A 16,803-nucleotide genomic window follows, 5' to 3' on the forward strand; every position below is an offset into this window, starting at 1 on the left:
ACGCTAAAGAACTTTGCTCTTAGAGAAGGAGAAGGAGATCGGGCTCTGGCTTCTACTGTGCGACTGTTTGTCCTTTAAAATCTAAAAAAAATCTGCTTATGTCATGAAAAATTTATGTAACAAAAGCATAAACTTCCTTCTACTACTGACAGAGGAGAACAAAAGCTGTGACCACTCACATCAATGACGGTCCACTGCTCCACAACGATGGCGTCGTACGCTGGGGTGGCCGCGCTCGGCTCACCTTCACTCGCTTCCTGGAAGATGAAGACACTTTCCACAGACTTGGGCAGCAAATCTGAAGAGAAGGAGGGCAAAAAAAAAAATCAAAGCCATGAAAAGAGTATTTACTGGATGGAGCGTGTCTCTGCTCCTTCGTGGCCTTCAGGCCAGCAGAAATGGAACGATATCACTGAGGCACATTCACACACAACCCTTTATTACATCGCCAGCAGTGTTAGCCATTTGTATGAGCAATAGGCACTTATACATTATTCAAGGAGACAGCAGAGAAGAAAGGAGCAGGTATTCCCCTTCTGGGGTGTTAAAAAAGAAGATGAGACATTATAAGCTACATCAGTGGTTTTCAGGATCCGGAGCCTTGCTGGTCTTAATGCTTGACAGCTAAACAGAGGTTAATTACAGCTAAAATAGGATTAAAAAGCAGCAGTACGTGGTGTCCAGAGGATCAGGCCTGAGAAACGCTGCTTTAATAAAGGTGGACTGATTTTAGTGATGGCAAAGTGTAGCCACCGATTTAATGGAGCCGGTCTGTAAGGCGTGAAGCATAAATCCTTTTGCTAAGCCTGCATTATTCACCTTAAAAAGACTTAAAGTGAATGAAGCACATGGAGACGTTGACGTTGATGCTTTAGGCCACTTTTGAGATTGTGTGCTGCTGACCAAATAGATTTTCTAAGCTTCTCTTCTGTTGGGAGGATAACAAATGCAGGACTGGCATCTGAGAAAGAAACACCACTCAGGCCCCCACGAGCCAGGACCCCTCTCCACCCAACGTCTCTTGTTATTCATTTGATGCACACACACACACAATACAAGCCTCATGGTCCGGTCTTCCCAGCAGGCCTGAGAGCTTTCTCATTACTCTCACACCATTTACACACTAATACAGTTTGCCGGGGCCCAGGCACCAATACAAGACACTCCACATTTCATTACTGGGCCCTAATAATAGAGGGATGAGAGGTGGCTGGAGAGCCTGTGCAGAAAGGCGGGGAGAGGAAGATAGAAACAGAAGGAAGACAGAGGCAGCGATGGAGCAAAGAATGACCGTCTCTTTTATTTCCACCATCCTCAAAACCCATTTTGGACCCATGCATGCCCAATTGAAGACATCGCTGACATCCACTGGCTCTTTCAAATACAGACACAGTCTGTGTTAAACCCCCCGCCCCCCCTGCCTGCCACTCTTGTCTTTTCTCTTTCTCTGCTCCCTTCATCAAGCCCTTCCTCCCCCATTCCTGCACTTTACCTCATTCTTTGGCCTGCCCTGCTCGGCGCATTACTGGAAAGAAACATTTCAGGAAGGTGTACTGCACTAAGGCCCGATGTCAGTTCTCTGCAAGTGCAACAGGGATCATTCAGGTGAGCTTGACAGGGTTTCTGTCTCGTTACTCTACAGGGAGCAGCCTGTCTCTGGTGATAATGCAAACAGACTCTCAGCAGAGGAGAGAAAGAGCGAGAACCAGGGAAGTGGAAGAGAAGGAGCTGGCTGCTGGGGGCGTTGAGTCCGTCGGGGGAATACGCTGGTTGCGTGCACGAATAAACATTATCTTTTGCCTATTGACTGAGAGCTGAGCTGAGAAGCCAGCGGGCCGACTGAGAATAAGTTGTTTACACTTGCAAAAACCACCGTGCGGCCTCACTAAAATTGTTCTCCATCCCCTTGTGACTCACACACTCAAGGTCGTGGGGCGAGACATGCAAATACAACTGCACTGAAAACAGGCAGCGACAGTGTTGGGGCTAAAAGACAAAGAAGCAAATGGCGAGGGAGAGTCAGATAGCTGGAGTGGCAAGGTGACAGCGAGCGAAAGGCAGCAGCCAATATCAGCATCCAAATGATACGGGAGAGGATCAACAATGGGCACCTAGTGGGTGTAGACAGTGCTGACGCACGCAGACTGAAACTTAAAGTGCTGAGTTTCTGGTGTTTGGCATGCAGGCATTTGCATGTAGCTGTGAGGTCCTTGGCTGCATCGAGTCAGTTTGGAAGCTGCTTGTTCCTAATATTCATCGACATGTACACAAACCTGCTGCTGTGCGCTGATTTCAGGCACACAGCGTTTAAATCAAGCAAGCAGCACAACAAAAAGTCTGTCATGTGCATCACTGCTGCAAACTCAGTCCAGCCATAAAATTAGTTGCAATACAGGAAACGACAGGGTGACTTTTAATGACTTAGCCTGAAATAAACAGACTGATTAAAGGTTTTGTTTGTTGGATTTTTTAAAGAAATGTTTGCCCCCATGTTCCATTTATCATTTGTTTCCATACAATTCAATATGAGAGCCTAAGTAAAAGACTCTTAAAACACATCTGTTGGACATCAGGTTTTATTTCTTCTTGGCAGGAGGATTTCTTTTGTTTTCCTGGGACACTGAATGGAGCAGAGCCGTTGTTAACTCCACCTCTATCGTCCCTTCTGTGATAAATCAACATGTTTGCCATAAAAAAGATCCATGCTAATGGAAACTAATGTCTTTGTTTCCAACTCATGATGGATGATGGATAAAAAGAAGGACATTAATATGATTCTTGAAAGAGTAGTTGTAAAACAGCTAACTGATCATCTGCAGAGGAACGGTTTATTTGAAGAGTTTCAGTCAGGTTTCAGAATTCATCACAGTACAGAAACAGCATTAGTGAAGGTTACAAATGATCTTCTTACAGCCTCTGACAGTGGACTCATCTCTGTTCTTGTCCTGTTGGACCTCAGTGCAGCTTTTGATACTGTTGACCATAACATTTTATTACAGAGATTAGAGCATACTATAGGTATTAAAGGTACTGCACTGCAGTGGTTTGAATCATATTTATCTCATAGACTCCAATTTGTTCATGTAAATGGGGAGTCTTCTTCACACACTAAGGTTAATTATGGCGTTCCACAGGGTTCTGTGCTAGGACCAATTCTATTTACATTATACATGCTTAGAAGTGTGAGGTCTTAGTTATTATTAATCTCTGGCTCTCTTCCACAGCATGTCTTTTCTCTCCTCTCAGCAGATGACCCCCCCTCCCTGAGCCTGGTTCTTCCTGTTAAAGGGAGTTTTTCCTTCCCACTGTCACCAAGTGCTGCTCATAGGGGGTCGTTTTGACTATTGGGTTTTCTCTGTATTATTGTAGGGTCTTTACCCACAATACAAAGCGCCTTGAGGCGACTGTTTGTTGTGATTTGGGGCTATATAAATAAAATTGAATTGAATTGAATTAATATATATCTGTGCATTTTTGTACTGTTTATTGAGCTGTAGCAGGTTAAAATGATGCTAAGATGCATTAGCATATCTGTAATATAAAGATTGTTTTATAACCTAGCAAAACAATGTTTTAGGTGCTATCGTATGAAAAAAGCAAAACATTTTGCAGCAGGCAGTTGCTGACTGTTTGCCTGCTGCTTCCAAGCAGATAGTGCACAGCGAATTTTTATTGGTTCTCTTGCACAAACCAATGACAGTGAGTGCCGTGGGGGTGCTAAACCTCTGTTTTAGTGATGTGGTGTTTCTTAGCTGACACAATTAAACCATAAACAACTTAAAATGTTGCATATTTTATGACCTGCTGGCAACAAAGTAATTGTCTGGCACATGTTGAATAAGTGAATCAACAGCTGAGATGTTGATTAAGCTGCATGTCTGTGGACATGCTTCCTGATGTACAAACAGTTGGACACCATTGGATTGCACCTCTGACTCCAAATTAGAGACAGATACTTATTAACGCACTTCATCTGTTCAGTATTATTATGTTAAATATTTACACACTGTGAATATTTAAGCTTTCTCCACGTTATTACACAGATCAGTGAATGTGTGTAAGCCCACTTTAGCGCTGTCGAGCTGGAAAGTGACCATGCCCCGGGTCTGCCGACATGATTTAAACATGCGTGCCAGGTGCTGCCTCAGAGAGCTGGAGACAAGCCGCTGACAGCTTATCTATATTTCAAACAGGACGAGTGGACATCCACAGTGAGGGACAACGGGAGAAAGGCATGTCAGTGTCTAATGTGTGCGGATTGGATGTGCCTCTTCCCCACGGAGCCAGATGCCTGGCAGCTGGCACGGCTTGCACCTTTGGGTTACCAGGCAGACTTCAGCTGGTGAGGAAGGAGCGGAGGGTGTCTGGCCTGAACTGAGAGGATACATGGGTCAAAACTCTATATGGGCAAGAATGCACCCACTTAATCAATATGCAACAGTATTAATAATGTATGAAATATGAATTTGTGATCTGTAATATTATTCCTTGATTTCCATTTTCTGCTGTGCTAATGAAGTCAAATGGGAGGTATTCAGAGACTATTTAAATGCACTTCTGGAGCCAACTAAAGAGAAATATTGACGGTGGCAATTTTGCTTTTTCTAACAGCTGTGGAAGGGATCGATTCCCCATCCTTCTGGGAATTACATGCATGAAAACAGGCAATTATGTAACTATATTTTTGTGATTAAAGCTGATGTGAGAGAAAGCGTTTCTCACAGAGACCCTCAGTGTTGTCGGGCTCTTTGTTAGGTGTGTGCCTGCTGAGATACTGACACATGGAAAGGATTATCCAATCAAGTAATTGTCCCTTTTTTAACACATTTACAGGTCACGATGAACAAGAGTAACACTGCTGCTGTAAAAATGTACTCTTCCATTAAACCAATCTGCGTGACAGTGAATGCTCCTGTGAAGCATAACCCATCTGAGGTTTTGATCCCATGCCCAAAGACAGTGAACCGCGTGGTTTAAACTCTAATGTGAGAATGTGTTTCCTCACTGCAGCTCAGAGGTGTTCTGTCAAAGCCCATAATCATTGAAATGAAACTGCACAGAAATGCATGCAAGCAGTCTGTGCCAGCACACCCACAAACACTGACTCTGCTTCTTTTCTGAGTTTCTTTCACAGTTTGATTAAAAAAAGAAACTTATTGGAAATTTCATATTCACTGCACCCCCCCCCCCCCCCCCCCCCCTCTTTTTTTCCTGCCTCCATTGGCTTTGCCCAAATTTAGAAAGCATGCATATGAATAGCTCAATGTCTCACAACCGGGCCACAAATCCTCATTGTGGCTCTGGAGATAGCTTAAGCTATACGAGTAACAAAAGCAAACTCCTCGTCAACACCATTACTGTCATTTCTTTAGTAAACAAACTCAGCAAACCCTCCACCCCACCCTGGGTTCCTGCTGGGAGGTAGCGTGAACTTGCATGCTGTGTTTATGCATGTGTGTGTGTGTGTCTCTGTATATGCGGATGTGTGTTTCTGTTTGCAGGCAGCTCCCCGGTGCGGATGAATCTTTAATGCACGTCATAAGATTGGAGCTGTATGCAGCTTCGGATCTGCAAATTCAATATCGCTGTAATATCCGACCCTGTGATCAGGCCAGATCTCCACAAACACTGCTGCCACACCAGACGGCACTTCCACCAGCTGAGTGATTCCTGACACACACACACACATACACATGCATATGCAAACAATGCCACTTAATGCTTTTTCATCCCGCTTCACCATGGAAACCCTTCTTTAGTGTGTGGTTTTGTGTGTGCTTGTCTCTAAGTGCGCATCCCTTTGGACCGGCGAAGGTGAAGCAGCACTTAGAAGACAAGGTAAGAGATATCTGAAGAAACACGAACAGTGATGTGTTTGCAAAAACAAAGGCTGGTAATGTATCAAGTCCAGCTCAACAATCAATGATATGGACCACTTAACTCGCTTAACTTAAAACTTGTACTTTTATAAGTAAATATGCAACAGTTTATTACTTCTTACAAAAAAAAAAAAAAAAGCACCAGGTCTCTAAATTTCAGGAAAGAGAAATAAACCACATTAATGGTACAAATTATTACACATTAAATATTAAACCTCTATAAATGTAAGCATGGTGAAAACTGGGCCACTCTAAATTGCCCACAGGTGTGAATGTGAGTGTGAATGGTTGTCTGTCTCTCTGTGCTGGCCCTGCAACAGGCGGGCGACCTGAACAGGTGTACCCTGCCTCTCACCCTGTGACACCTGGGATAGGCTCCACCCTCCATACAGTAGGAAAAACCAGTAATTCATTTAAATAGAGGCTTCAAAATAATCCAGGCTTCTTAAAGGACTCGTTTCTTCCCTCCATCACTTTTATTTGTGCTGCAGTGAATACTGTGAAAAAGGTAAAGTGTAAAAGCTCTCTAACAATAATTAGATATAATCTATTCAACACTCTAGAAACCCTTTATTAATACTGACTCTAGTCACATTGCCCATAACTCCTTATCCCACCATAATTTAGTCATGCATCTCTTTGAGCGCCTCAGCCTGGTGATAAATACTTATTAACGTAGGATTTACTTGGTGATGGTCACTACTCAAAGCACAGCTGTGTTGCAGGGAAAACACATCACTGAGGTTTCTGTTGTACCTTCACAAATGTCAACTTGTCATTTATAATCTGCTGTGGATTACACGGCATTACAACTGCTCCAAAGTTTCCAATCAGGCACATTTGTGGGATTTTTAAGCTGTTTTTGTTTTTTCCCCGGGGCCAGCATGCTCTTCCTGCCTTTAGGCTATTTGCCTGTGAGCAAGGCAGATGCTCCTCAGTAGCTGAAGCTTGACTTTGCAACGTCAAGGGTATTCTCAAATGTCTCGCTCAGGTTATTTGCTCAGGACCGAGGGGGGGGGGCGCGCGCACACACACACACACACACACAGACACACACAGACACACACAGTTTTGTGTTTTAAGTCTGCTGAGTTTCATATTCACACTGAGTTAGTCTGTTTCACAGCGACAGCCTGACAGGCTCTGGGACCAGCGTGGGGATCTCTCATTCAGATGATGTGCTCATGTTTTTATTCAGGTAGCATAAAGATCTCACAGAAATATGACTGCATATGCGCATTATTAGGTAAACAATATCCCCGTATGCATTAAGCAGAGGTCAAAAGCTCTGTGTAAATTAATATACACGTTACAGGGGGAACTAAAATAACCTAACTATAATGAACCCAGGGTTGCTTTAAGCTTTTCTTCTGGCAGTGGTTATAAATAAGGGTTCAGTGTCAGATGTTAATGGACACGCATAATCACACAGCTGCTGAAGAAATCCTGGGGGAAACACTTCGTCATTAGTGGGTCATATTTCTGTAGGTTGCAAATCAATTCATGTTATGAATAATAATAATAATAATAATAATAATAATAATAAACAGAGGATGAAAATAAGGCAGGAACCTTATAGAATGATAGCTGTGGGATTACTGAGTTTTCTTAATGAATTAACATCATATACAAATAAATGATTAACATTAACATGCACATTAGTTATAGGATCACTTCCTGATCATCATATTTATTAGTAGGTTAGCTTTTGAGTTCATGCTAAGACCATAAATTTACTATGACACACTATAAACTCCTCTAGTTGGAACCAGGTAACGGCCATTCTTTGGTCTGCGTCAGGGTTCGATTTCCAGCTTTCTCAACAACCCTGCGAACACTAACTGCAGTGCAGTAACACACCGATCCTAAAGCCCCATCAGCATATCCAACTTTGCAGCTGATAGCTGGTTGCTGTAGTCAACATTTATGTCACTCAGTGGTGCTCTTAATTCCCAAAGGTAGTCACTTCAATCACTTAAAGCAAAGTTTACCTGGGGGCACCTGGGTACCTGTTATGTCATAGCTCTGAGGTGTTTCCCCTGATATTTTGCTACAGCGCTGCTATCTTATGTTCTGTCTGTGCGCGTCTTATGTGAATACTTTTGATATTTGTAACGTTACCGTGTCACCTTAGTTAAGCACAACAAGACTGTCATGAGTCTTGCATCCATCCACCAAAATGAGACATTACTATAAAAAGCAAGACTTTCAACCTCAAGGAAAAAACAGGGTACAAGCAAAGTCATTGTGACTATAAACTCTATATACAATATGGACATACAGTAACTAGCATGACATTTTCCACTGATCTGTGGATGTATTTCGAAGCCTCAAGCGGAGCTAAGGTGCTATCAGCTAATGCCAGATCTGGGTAGCTTCACTGTGATATGACTGCCAAGTCTGAGTTAACAAAAACAGGCTTAAAACCAAATGTTTATGTAGGAAAAAACTGACCTATCAGAAGAAATGAACCCAGAACAGGACATGAAAACATCCACCTATCACTCAAAGGGTCCACTCCTTGTATCAATATATATTATTTATCAAAATTCGCATTGAGATTAAAAAAAAATCTGTTTTTCAAGAGAGCAGTAGCTTTAATTATGCATGCCGCCCTCTACCTGCACAGAGACTAAAACCTGCCTTTTTGTACCAACCTGCTCATTTTTAGCGTGAAGCACATTATCATTGGCGTCTATGGGGATGAACGGAGCCAGCCTCAGGTGGCCATTCGAGTCTCCTCTGGGACTTCATTTATCAACTCCGGCTGATGCGTCTTGATTCAGAGACATTTTATGACGGTGATAACACGAACTGGGCCGGCTCAGCGTTATTTAAGTAATAAAAGAGGTGGAATTCAAAGCAGCACGACAAAATGAAAGTAAAACAACAGGTCAAAGGGTCAGCCTTAGAAAAATAGAATAATTATACTCATTAGACACGCAGGACGAGCTTAGCCGCACCGTGTCTGAGGGCTGTAAATAAGGCTGTCACTGTATTCTCCCATCCAGCTGCACGGCTGTCTGTCCGTGTGCTGCGCTGTATTCCTGTCAAACATTTACACGATGTTAATGAGGCTGAGACGGTCCCCTGCAACGTGTAGATTGTCTCGTTCTGAGTTCAGAAACTCTTTTCAAAGAAGTTGCTAAATATGGAGAACGTAGGAATGGATACCAATTCTAAAGCCCCGAGCTGCACGGCTGTTTGATGTAATTAGCTGCGAACAACAAACGGGGCGCTGCTTTGATGTCATACTGCCAGCTGCTTTCAAGAGACCAAAATCCAAAAAAGTACAGCATTCACCTCAATAAAGTTGTCTGTTTTCTAAAGCAGCTGAGCATGAGCTGTGAGGCAGAGAGTGTCAGTGTGCAGCTCATATGCTTTCTATCCCAACCAGTAAATTCACTGTTCGAGAGATGCATATCTTAGCAGCACATGAAAAATGCAAAATATGTTAGAGGACCCTAATAGGCAGAAAAAATTGAATCATAATAATACACTTCATTACTCCATTCTCAGGACATAAAATATGCAAGGAGGCACTAATTTGTTATCAGGTTAATTATCTGTGTTTCAGAGTTGCTGAGGCATTCACTTTCCCAGATTAATGAATTATGACTCTTATTTACTCTGGCTGGCTTATTTCTCCAGTGTCAGAGCGAAGCACAGAGCCGCTGGGGTCTGATGGAAGAGCAAAACCAAAACAGGAAATAGTTTAAAAGGATACCAAACGGCTTCGTGACTCACAGCTTCCCAACAAACAAAGATTATGTCAGAGACGCGGCACACTGATGATGCAGCGTCCTCATTTACTTTACGATCTGTAGCATTTCACAGTGCTAACAGTCTGACCAGCATCCGTGTTGTATCTCGACTTCGTTCATGTGTAAAGATCCTCCGAAGAACTTTAAAGAGTTCAATATGTGCTAAAATGTGGTGTGAAGTTTAAAAAAAAGGGGAGTAATTCAGTTGATCAGCTGATCTAGTCTTTTGGGCAATGGATAGTTTTTACCTGGATGCAACAAAGCCTGCTCAAATGTGATTGGTCAATGGATCACGGACCACATGGGGCACCTCGAATGGAAATCAGAAATCTTCTATTACCAAAACTCTTACCAACAGATTCTGCGTATGTGTTTGTTTAGAGAGATCATAATTTTGTAAGCATGCTAACACGCTTACAATGACATGCTGATGTTTGGAATATATAATCAGGGTCAGCGTCCTCGTGTGTTATCTTGGTAACAGTTCATCCAGCTACTGTTTCATTGTGTCATTTTACACATAATCACAAATGTCGATCTCATGCCGGTACAAAAACCCATCAACGATGAGGACAACCTCCCACCATTAATGAAAATATAACATAAATTTATAAGTCTGGATAACATTACAAGATTTCATAACAGAAAACCCTTCAGCACAGACGCTGCACATCTTTGATGAATAAAGAACACGTGCTAAATTTCATGGCTCAACTCCTTGTGGTTTTGGGAGTCCACAGACCGGAAAAGTAAAACCTCATGGACGCCCAGACGGACGGACACACAGACGGGATGACGAGAATATCCTCTCGCTTTATATCGGGCGGGAGGCTAAAACCTCATGGACTAAAAATGTCTTTGTAAAATTTCACTAAAATATTATTTTCTGGACCTGTGTAGAGGACTGACCCACTGACAGGCTCAACCAGCACAGGCTGCCCTAGAGGTCAAACTACGAAAAAAAAGCAGCTTTAAGGCCTCAGTCACACAAAGCAGCCCACTGGCCACCACAGGTTGCTAGTCATAAACGTCTATTCCCTGAGCATTTGGTAAGTGGTTGCTGGAGGTCGTTAGCTGATTGGTCACAAAAAGGTATACGGTGCTGCACCGAAAACCTCGTCGCAATTGCTTTGATCACTAGTAGATTACCCTGGTTACTCGTAGTTTGCATGGAAGATACCGACTCTTTCCAACTACTTGTTGAATGATAGTTAAATTGTGAAAAGTGCAACAAAAACCAGAAACTGAGGCAGTCGACCACCAGAGTAAAACGTTAAAGAAAAGGAAAACTGGACTCCTGATGGCTGAGTACTAGTTTCTGTTGCACTGCTTTGAAGTTCACCACACTGTGATGTAAATTCACCGTGGACAAATCCGTGTGGTCGCAAAAAATGGGAAGCGTATGGACTCTCGCCCACCATCTGATGCTGAAATATCACTTGGACCTGAGCCCCTGAGCACACCCCGGCTGAAGTGTTTGTTTCAGGAACAGGGCACAACTTTTACTTTGAAGGTGAACGTTTTCTGTTTCCAGTTTGTGGGTTCCAGTTACTGGGGTTAGGTTAATTGGTCACGGTTGTCTGTCTCTCTGTGTTGGCCCTGGACAGGCTGGCGACCTGTTCAGGGTGTACCCTGCCTCTCACCCTATGTCAGCTGGGATAGGCTCCAGCCCCCCCGCGACCCTGAAAAGGATAAGTGGAAGAGGATGGATGGATGGATGGATGGACGGATGGACGGATGGATGGACGGACGGATGGATGGATGGATGGATGAATTGACGGATGGATGGATGGATGGATGGATGGACGGACTACCACCAGGCAACTAGCTGGCGCGTGCTGAGCTAACTTGGTGGAAGGTGTCAGTAATAATAAGACTGTAGATTGTGTCAACCGAAGGACAGACAAATCTGATTAAATGGGTAAAAGTTGTGCAGAATTGCCTGAGAATTCAGTATCAGTGTTGACAGTAATCTTTTTATCACAGGTTTATTAAAAAAATAGTCCTTAACTGGTGTCAGAATTTCTAATACAACAATCCTTTTTCTGCAACTGTCACGTCACTATGTGAAGTTTCCATCCTACAGGACTGCACCACCTTCTGACACAGGAGGAGAAAAAGTATGAGAGCAATTTACAAATAATATTCAAATATAATCTTAATGGTTTCTGGAAGGAAATAACTGTTAGCTAATGCATAATTAATGCCATACAGGGCAAGGTGCATCACTACCCATCACAGTCTTTTCATTTTATAGAGGCTGAAGTGGACTGAGCATCTGCCTGACATTCACATTTTTACTGGCAATACAGTGAAAGAAAAAAAGGATCATTTGGGAAACTTTTTTTTTTTACATTTAATAACTGTAACAGCTTTGACTGAGCTAGTGGAAGAATTATTCAACTGAAGCCAAGCCACGATAAAGGCTCTTGATATTTAAAGGAATATTAATGTATTTCAAGTGTTTTTACATCATAAGCCTATCCTTCTGTTTGTGTGCACGTGGAGTTTAACCACGATCACCACGTGTGGTTCCCGAAAAAGGACTGAGTCTTTTGTCCAAGCCTGTGTATTCTGCAGTAACAGCGAGTCAAGCCCAAGCCTGCTTACCACTCATGTTGCCCAGGTGGAAATATCCATCGACCAGCGAGGCCCCGTTGTTGAAGTGTTGGGTCATGTGATCCAGCCAGTTGGCCTCCACCCCTTTGACCCCTTCATCACAATTCTGAACTCGCAGAGGCACCTTGACAGTGTAGTACTTCACCTGGCCCTCCCGGACCCGTGGGTGGTTGTACAGAGCCAGCAGATCGACCCCTGTTTAGGCGAGACGTAAAATAAAATCAGTCACTGTTTCATTGCCTTTAACTCAGAAAGGTTTATGACACTACAGATGTAGCTTCTATGGAAGCCCCACAATTTACTGTAACATCATTGAATACAGTGCTGTATGTTGGCTGCAATCCAAAGTGTAGTTTGGCACAGTCTGTAGGAGGACTTTCCTTCTCTTCAGCTGCCAGAAGTTCTTCAAAATGTCTGCGTAAATATCAGACAGACAGCACAATTTTGTTGCTGCAAAGCAAAGGACTACCTACAGCACTCAGCTATGAAACCATCCTGAAATGAACTATTTCTTCTCATTCTTTAATGATTACTTTGGGAAATCTTTATTTCCTGAGATTTTTCAACACTCAGACCAACATAGTTAAAATAAATTGGAAGTACATTTATTTCCTGTGAGAAAATCGACCAAGAAAACTCAGCCAATGCGTGGACGGACAACAAGCTTCTTGGCCGAGAAAAGCTGGCTACAATGTTCATGGTCAGCAGCCATCAGCAGCAAATAACAATTTGTGTGCTTTCGTGTTTTCCAGCAAGTTTTATTTTCATTTCCTGGGAAAAAATGTGCCACTGGAAAGATGAAATTTCCCCACATAAAGCAGGATATTACTAAATAAACAATTCAGTAAAGTGGAGCGTTGGACTTTGAAAAGATGAAATACAGAAGCAGGGTTTTACATAAATGGGCAGCACTGAAATTTAATGTATTAACACGAACACATTCAAGCAAAAAGTAAAGACTTCCCAACAAATTGGACCCTGACCTGTTAGCTATTATTTTCTGATTTAATTTTTTATGGGTTTTTTTGCTACTTTTATCTCAAAAGTCAAGATTCTGGCCTTAAGCTTCTCTTAAGTGGAATTTATATAAAAGAAAGAAATAATGTTGCATTAATTTTGCAGTGGCCAAGACGTTTTTAAGGATCTGATCTGTAACTTATGTGAAAATAGCATTTTCTATGACTTTCATTAGAAAATATGTGTGTTGCTGTCTGCATTGTTTTACATTAGAGTTTGGGTGTCTTGCAAACCTGTTTGTAGAATAAATTCGTATGCAAAGCAGAGTGGTAAAAAATTTAAACATTACCATATCTGGAACAAAAGTTCCACCTGGCAGGTGCAAAATAGACGAGAAATGAGAAAGTAATACGAGAAGAGATTTACGATGCCTCAAGCTGGACTCACAAATATGCTGGAAATCTTTTCCAAGGATGCTGCTTCTCCAAAAACGAACGTGAGTTGAATCAAAAACAATCTGAAGTTACAATTTATCCCCTTCTTCTTCTTTTTTTTTTTTAATGTTTTCCAAAAGTGATGTAACTCTGCTGATGCAGACTTTGAAAGGGAGCATTTCATTGTAACCAAGTTAATTCATAGTATAACCTTGAATAATGCATTAAAAGCTCTGCAGCTAGCTGTTGTTTACATCAAGCAGAAATATGCATAATGCAGTGGGCCTCCGGAGAGAGAAACAGGCTTGGAAATTTGCCCACAGTATGTATGTCGCTGCTCCTTGCTCGTATCGTACTAAATCAAAGTGTAAAGAGTCTTATTTGTTGTGATGTGTGTGAGTGAAATATTTGCACTGCTTAGCTTTGAAAAAGAAAACCAACAGAAAACGTGAGATGTGAGTGGGGTTCGAATTGGGCCAAAAGCAATTCAAATCTAGCCTGGTAACATTTTCCCCTTTTTTTCCAATGCAAATATCACGCTGTCATTCCCCAAGTGATCCAGATGGATGAGCAGAATGTGCAGCAGCGCCACCCACCCCAACCACACGCACACACACACACTTGGGGTGGGAGGATGGCGGTGGGGGGGGGGGGGGGGTCATGGCTCAGATGCTTTGGTTCTTCTGTCCATCCATCCGTCCGGCAGACACCCAGGAAGAATGAATAATTTATAACCATTTCTTGTCTGGCTCCTCTGACTGATCTGACAGCTGGTCACCAAATTCCATAAATCTTGTCATTTGTCACTCCTGAGAAAAGTCAAATCAGCAGCAATGCACTCGCACCCCCCAACCCGTGTTACCCACGCGACAACGAGGACAATATGGCAAAGAAATCTTGGACAACATCTGACCACAAAGTGGCTTCCCGTTCCACGTGCCTCTGATTTGCCAAAATTTCCTCGGCGCGAACGATTTTGTGGAGGGCTGAATCGTATTAACTGGTTTACAGTCTCTGTGCACAAGCCTGAAATGATGCATCGCTGCAGTCTGACTGATGAATACTTCCTGTATCTGTGGGAGCTCCGGGCGGGTCATGAACATGACTGGATTTGAAAAATTCTGTCATATAACTTAGTGATTTAAAATCGCTGTGGGTTACAGCTCTTAATGTTTTTAACCACAGTGTAATTAGATAACTAACATTAAAACCATATTCAACACAGATTACTCCATTTCTACTGATGGGACTCTTCTGGAAAGTAGTTACATGTGCCATTTATAACAGCTTGACATAATATAACAACCAGTAGCAAGAAACATGCTGCATGGATTCTGTCTTTCTCACAATATTAGCCATTTTCTGTGTAATAACTGCAGGTTTTTAATGTATTATAGTTTATTACAGTCTAAGTATGCTACAATTATGGCTTCAAGGCTGCCATAATTCAGGCAGAAGGGTAGGGAGCTCATTTTCTGAGCCTCTGAGAGTCTTTTTAAGCAATGTTCTGATCACTGGAAACATACAGAAACCACACAGGATTAAACGGCTCGCCTATTCAGCAGGACACGGCAGGGAGGAATGTACCAGGATAAGAACACCGGCTGCAGATGTCCATCATGCTGGATCATAACCGCAGATCAAATTGGAACCCCGGCTTTCATCTGGCACTCTGGGTTTCTCAGCAATAATTATGTGGAGACCTGTGGCAGTTTAAACCCATTCAAAGCATCATTGTTGCATGAGGTTTTTATTTGAGCTGTTTTATGTCAGATGAGCTGCGATTGCCTAGTTGCGCTGCTGCGGTGCATCATCAAGAATATGAAAGTGGCTTATTTTAGGACAGGCCACACTGCCGGACCAGTCGTCTAGACTTATGTACTTGCTTTTCTTGTCACAAATTTAAATAATCAATCAGATTTTTTTAGAATAAAAATCTTAAAATGGAAGCATCACAGTAACAGATGATAATTAATGCACAACAGGCCCTGTCACGTTCTCCATGAGACAAACCAGCTACATGTTTACAGTGACAGTGCAATTCTTGATATATTACACTAAAAATCTTTGTAATCTTCCTTTATAAGCTGCAGGGCAGCAGTTACTTTATTAAGGGTTAAGTCATCTTAAAGAAACTCTAACCAACATCAATCTCTAAAATTCTCTTGCCAAGTTCCTCCTGAAGCCAGCAGGACCCAGTCAGACCCAGTGGCCTGTAAATGACACATAAAAACAATAGTAGCACCATCATTTGCTTTTTGGATTTATGCCAAGAACAAGGCTTTAAAGGCAGAAAAGTCACTTATGGGGAAATAAATGGACCAAGCTCATACTTTTTTTTAATGTTTCAGATTCTTACTGTGGCCCTTTTTCTGCTGCTGGGCAGTAAAATGTTACTTAATATCCAATAAACTGTCTCTGAAACACAGATACAGGGAGCGTGACTAAGTCCTTTGAACCTAAGCACATGAATTCATTACATCAACAGGAAACAAGTAAGCCTTTCAGAATAAAGTTTGTGCAGCTAACCTCTTGTTGCTGCTGCTCACAGGGCCGGCTTACAAGAAAACAGGCGCATATGAATGTGGCTGGGAGTTTGAGAGAGTGCCGCTTCAAAGGCTTATCGGAGGGAAGGTCCACCGTCCAAATAACGAGGTTGGCAGCAGCAGCACTGGCGTGATCTTAGCAGTGTGGCTTTCCAACTCCACATGTCATCATTAAATCTGAAAAGCTGGACACTGATCCCATCAGAGCAGCGATAATGCCGATCTCAGTGATGTAAACCAAGAAAGACTCCTTCTGCACACATAATTCTGAGGATTTCAGACTGCCTGAGTCTGAATTACATCTCGTAAGCTTGTTGATTTAGAGCGTCGCATATGCATTTGTAGTTTTATTAAACTTTGATATCGCAGACATTTAAACTGATCAGGGGCATTTTCAGTTCAAATAAATCACACCCACGTGTTGCTATTCTACCTACAACATCACTGTCGACACTTCTGATTTGCATTGGTTGGTTTTATGTTTTACCAAATCACAAAAGATTCTTTCCATGTGCAGAAGTCACCGAGGGAAAGACAAATGAAAAACCGGGACAGTGACTTTGGGCAACTAGAAGAAGTTGCAAAAAGTCATATTTGCTTAAAT

At 42.3% G+C, this 16,803-nt stretch overlaps 1 protein-coding gene across 1 annotated transcript in view; it reads right to left on the reverse strand.

Moving 5' to 3' along the window:
* The window catches only part of rftn1b (raftlin, lipid raft linker 1b), a 158,474-nt gene that overhangs the window by 21,531 nt on the left and 120,140 nt on the right, over positions 1 to 16,803 (reverse strand). The window contains 2 exon segments of the mRNA XM_030748961.1: positions 180 to 298; positions 12,254 to 12,457. Of these exon segments, the coding sequence (XP_030604821.1) occupies positions 180 to 298; positions 12,254 to 12,457 (323 nt within the window).

This window comes from Archocentrus centrarchus, chromosome 16 (assembly GCF_007364275.1).
Source record: "Archocentrus centrarchus isolate MPI-CPG fArcCen1 chromosome 16, fArcCen1, whole genome shotgun sequence".
In the NCBI taxonomy this organism is placed as follows: Eukaryota; Metazoa; Chordata; class Actinopteri; order Cichliformes; family Cichlidae; genus Archocentrus; species Archocentrus centrarchus.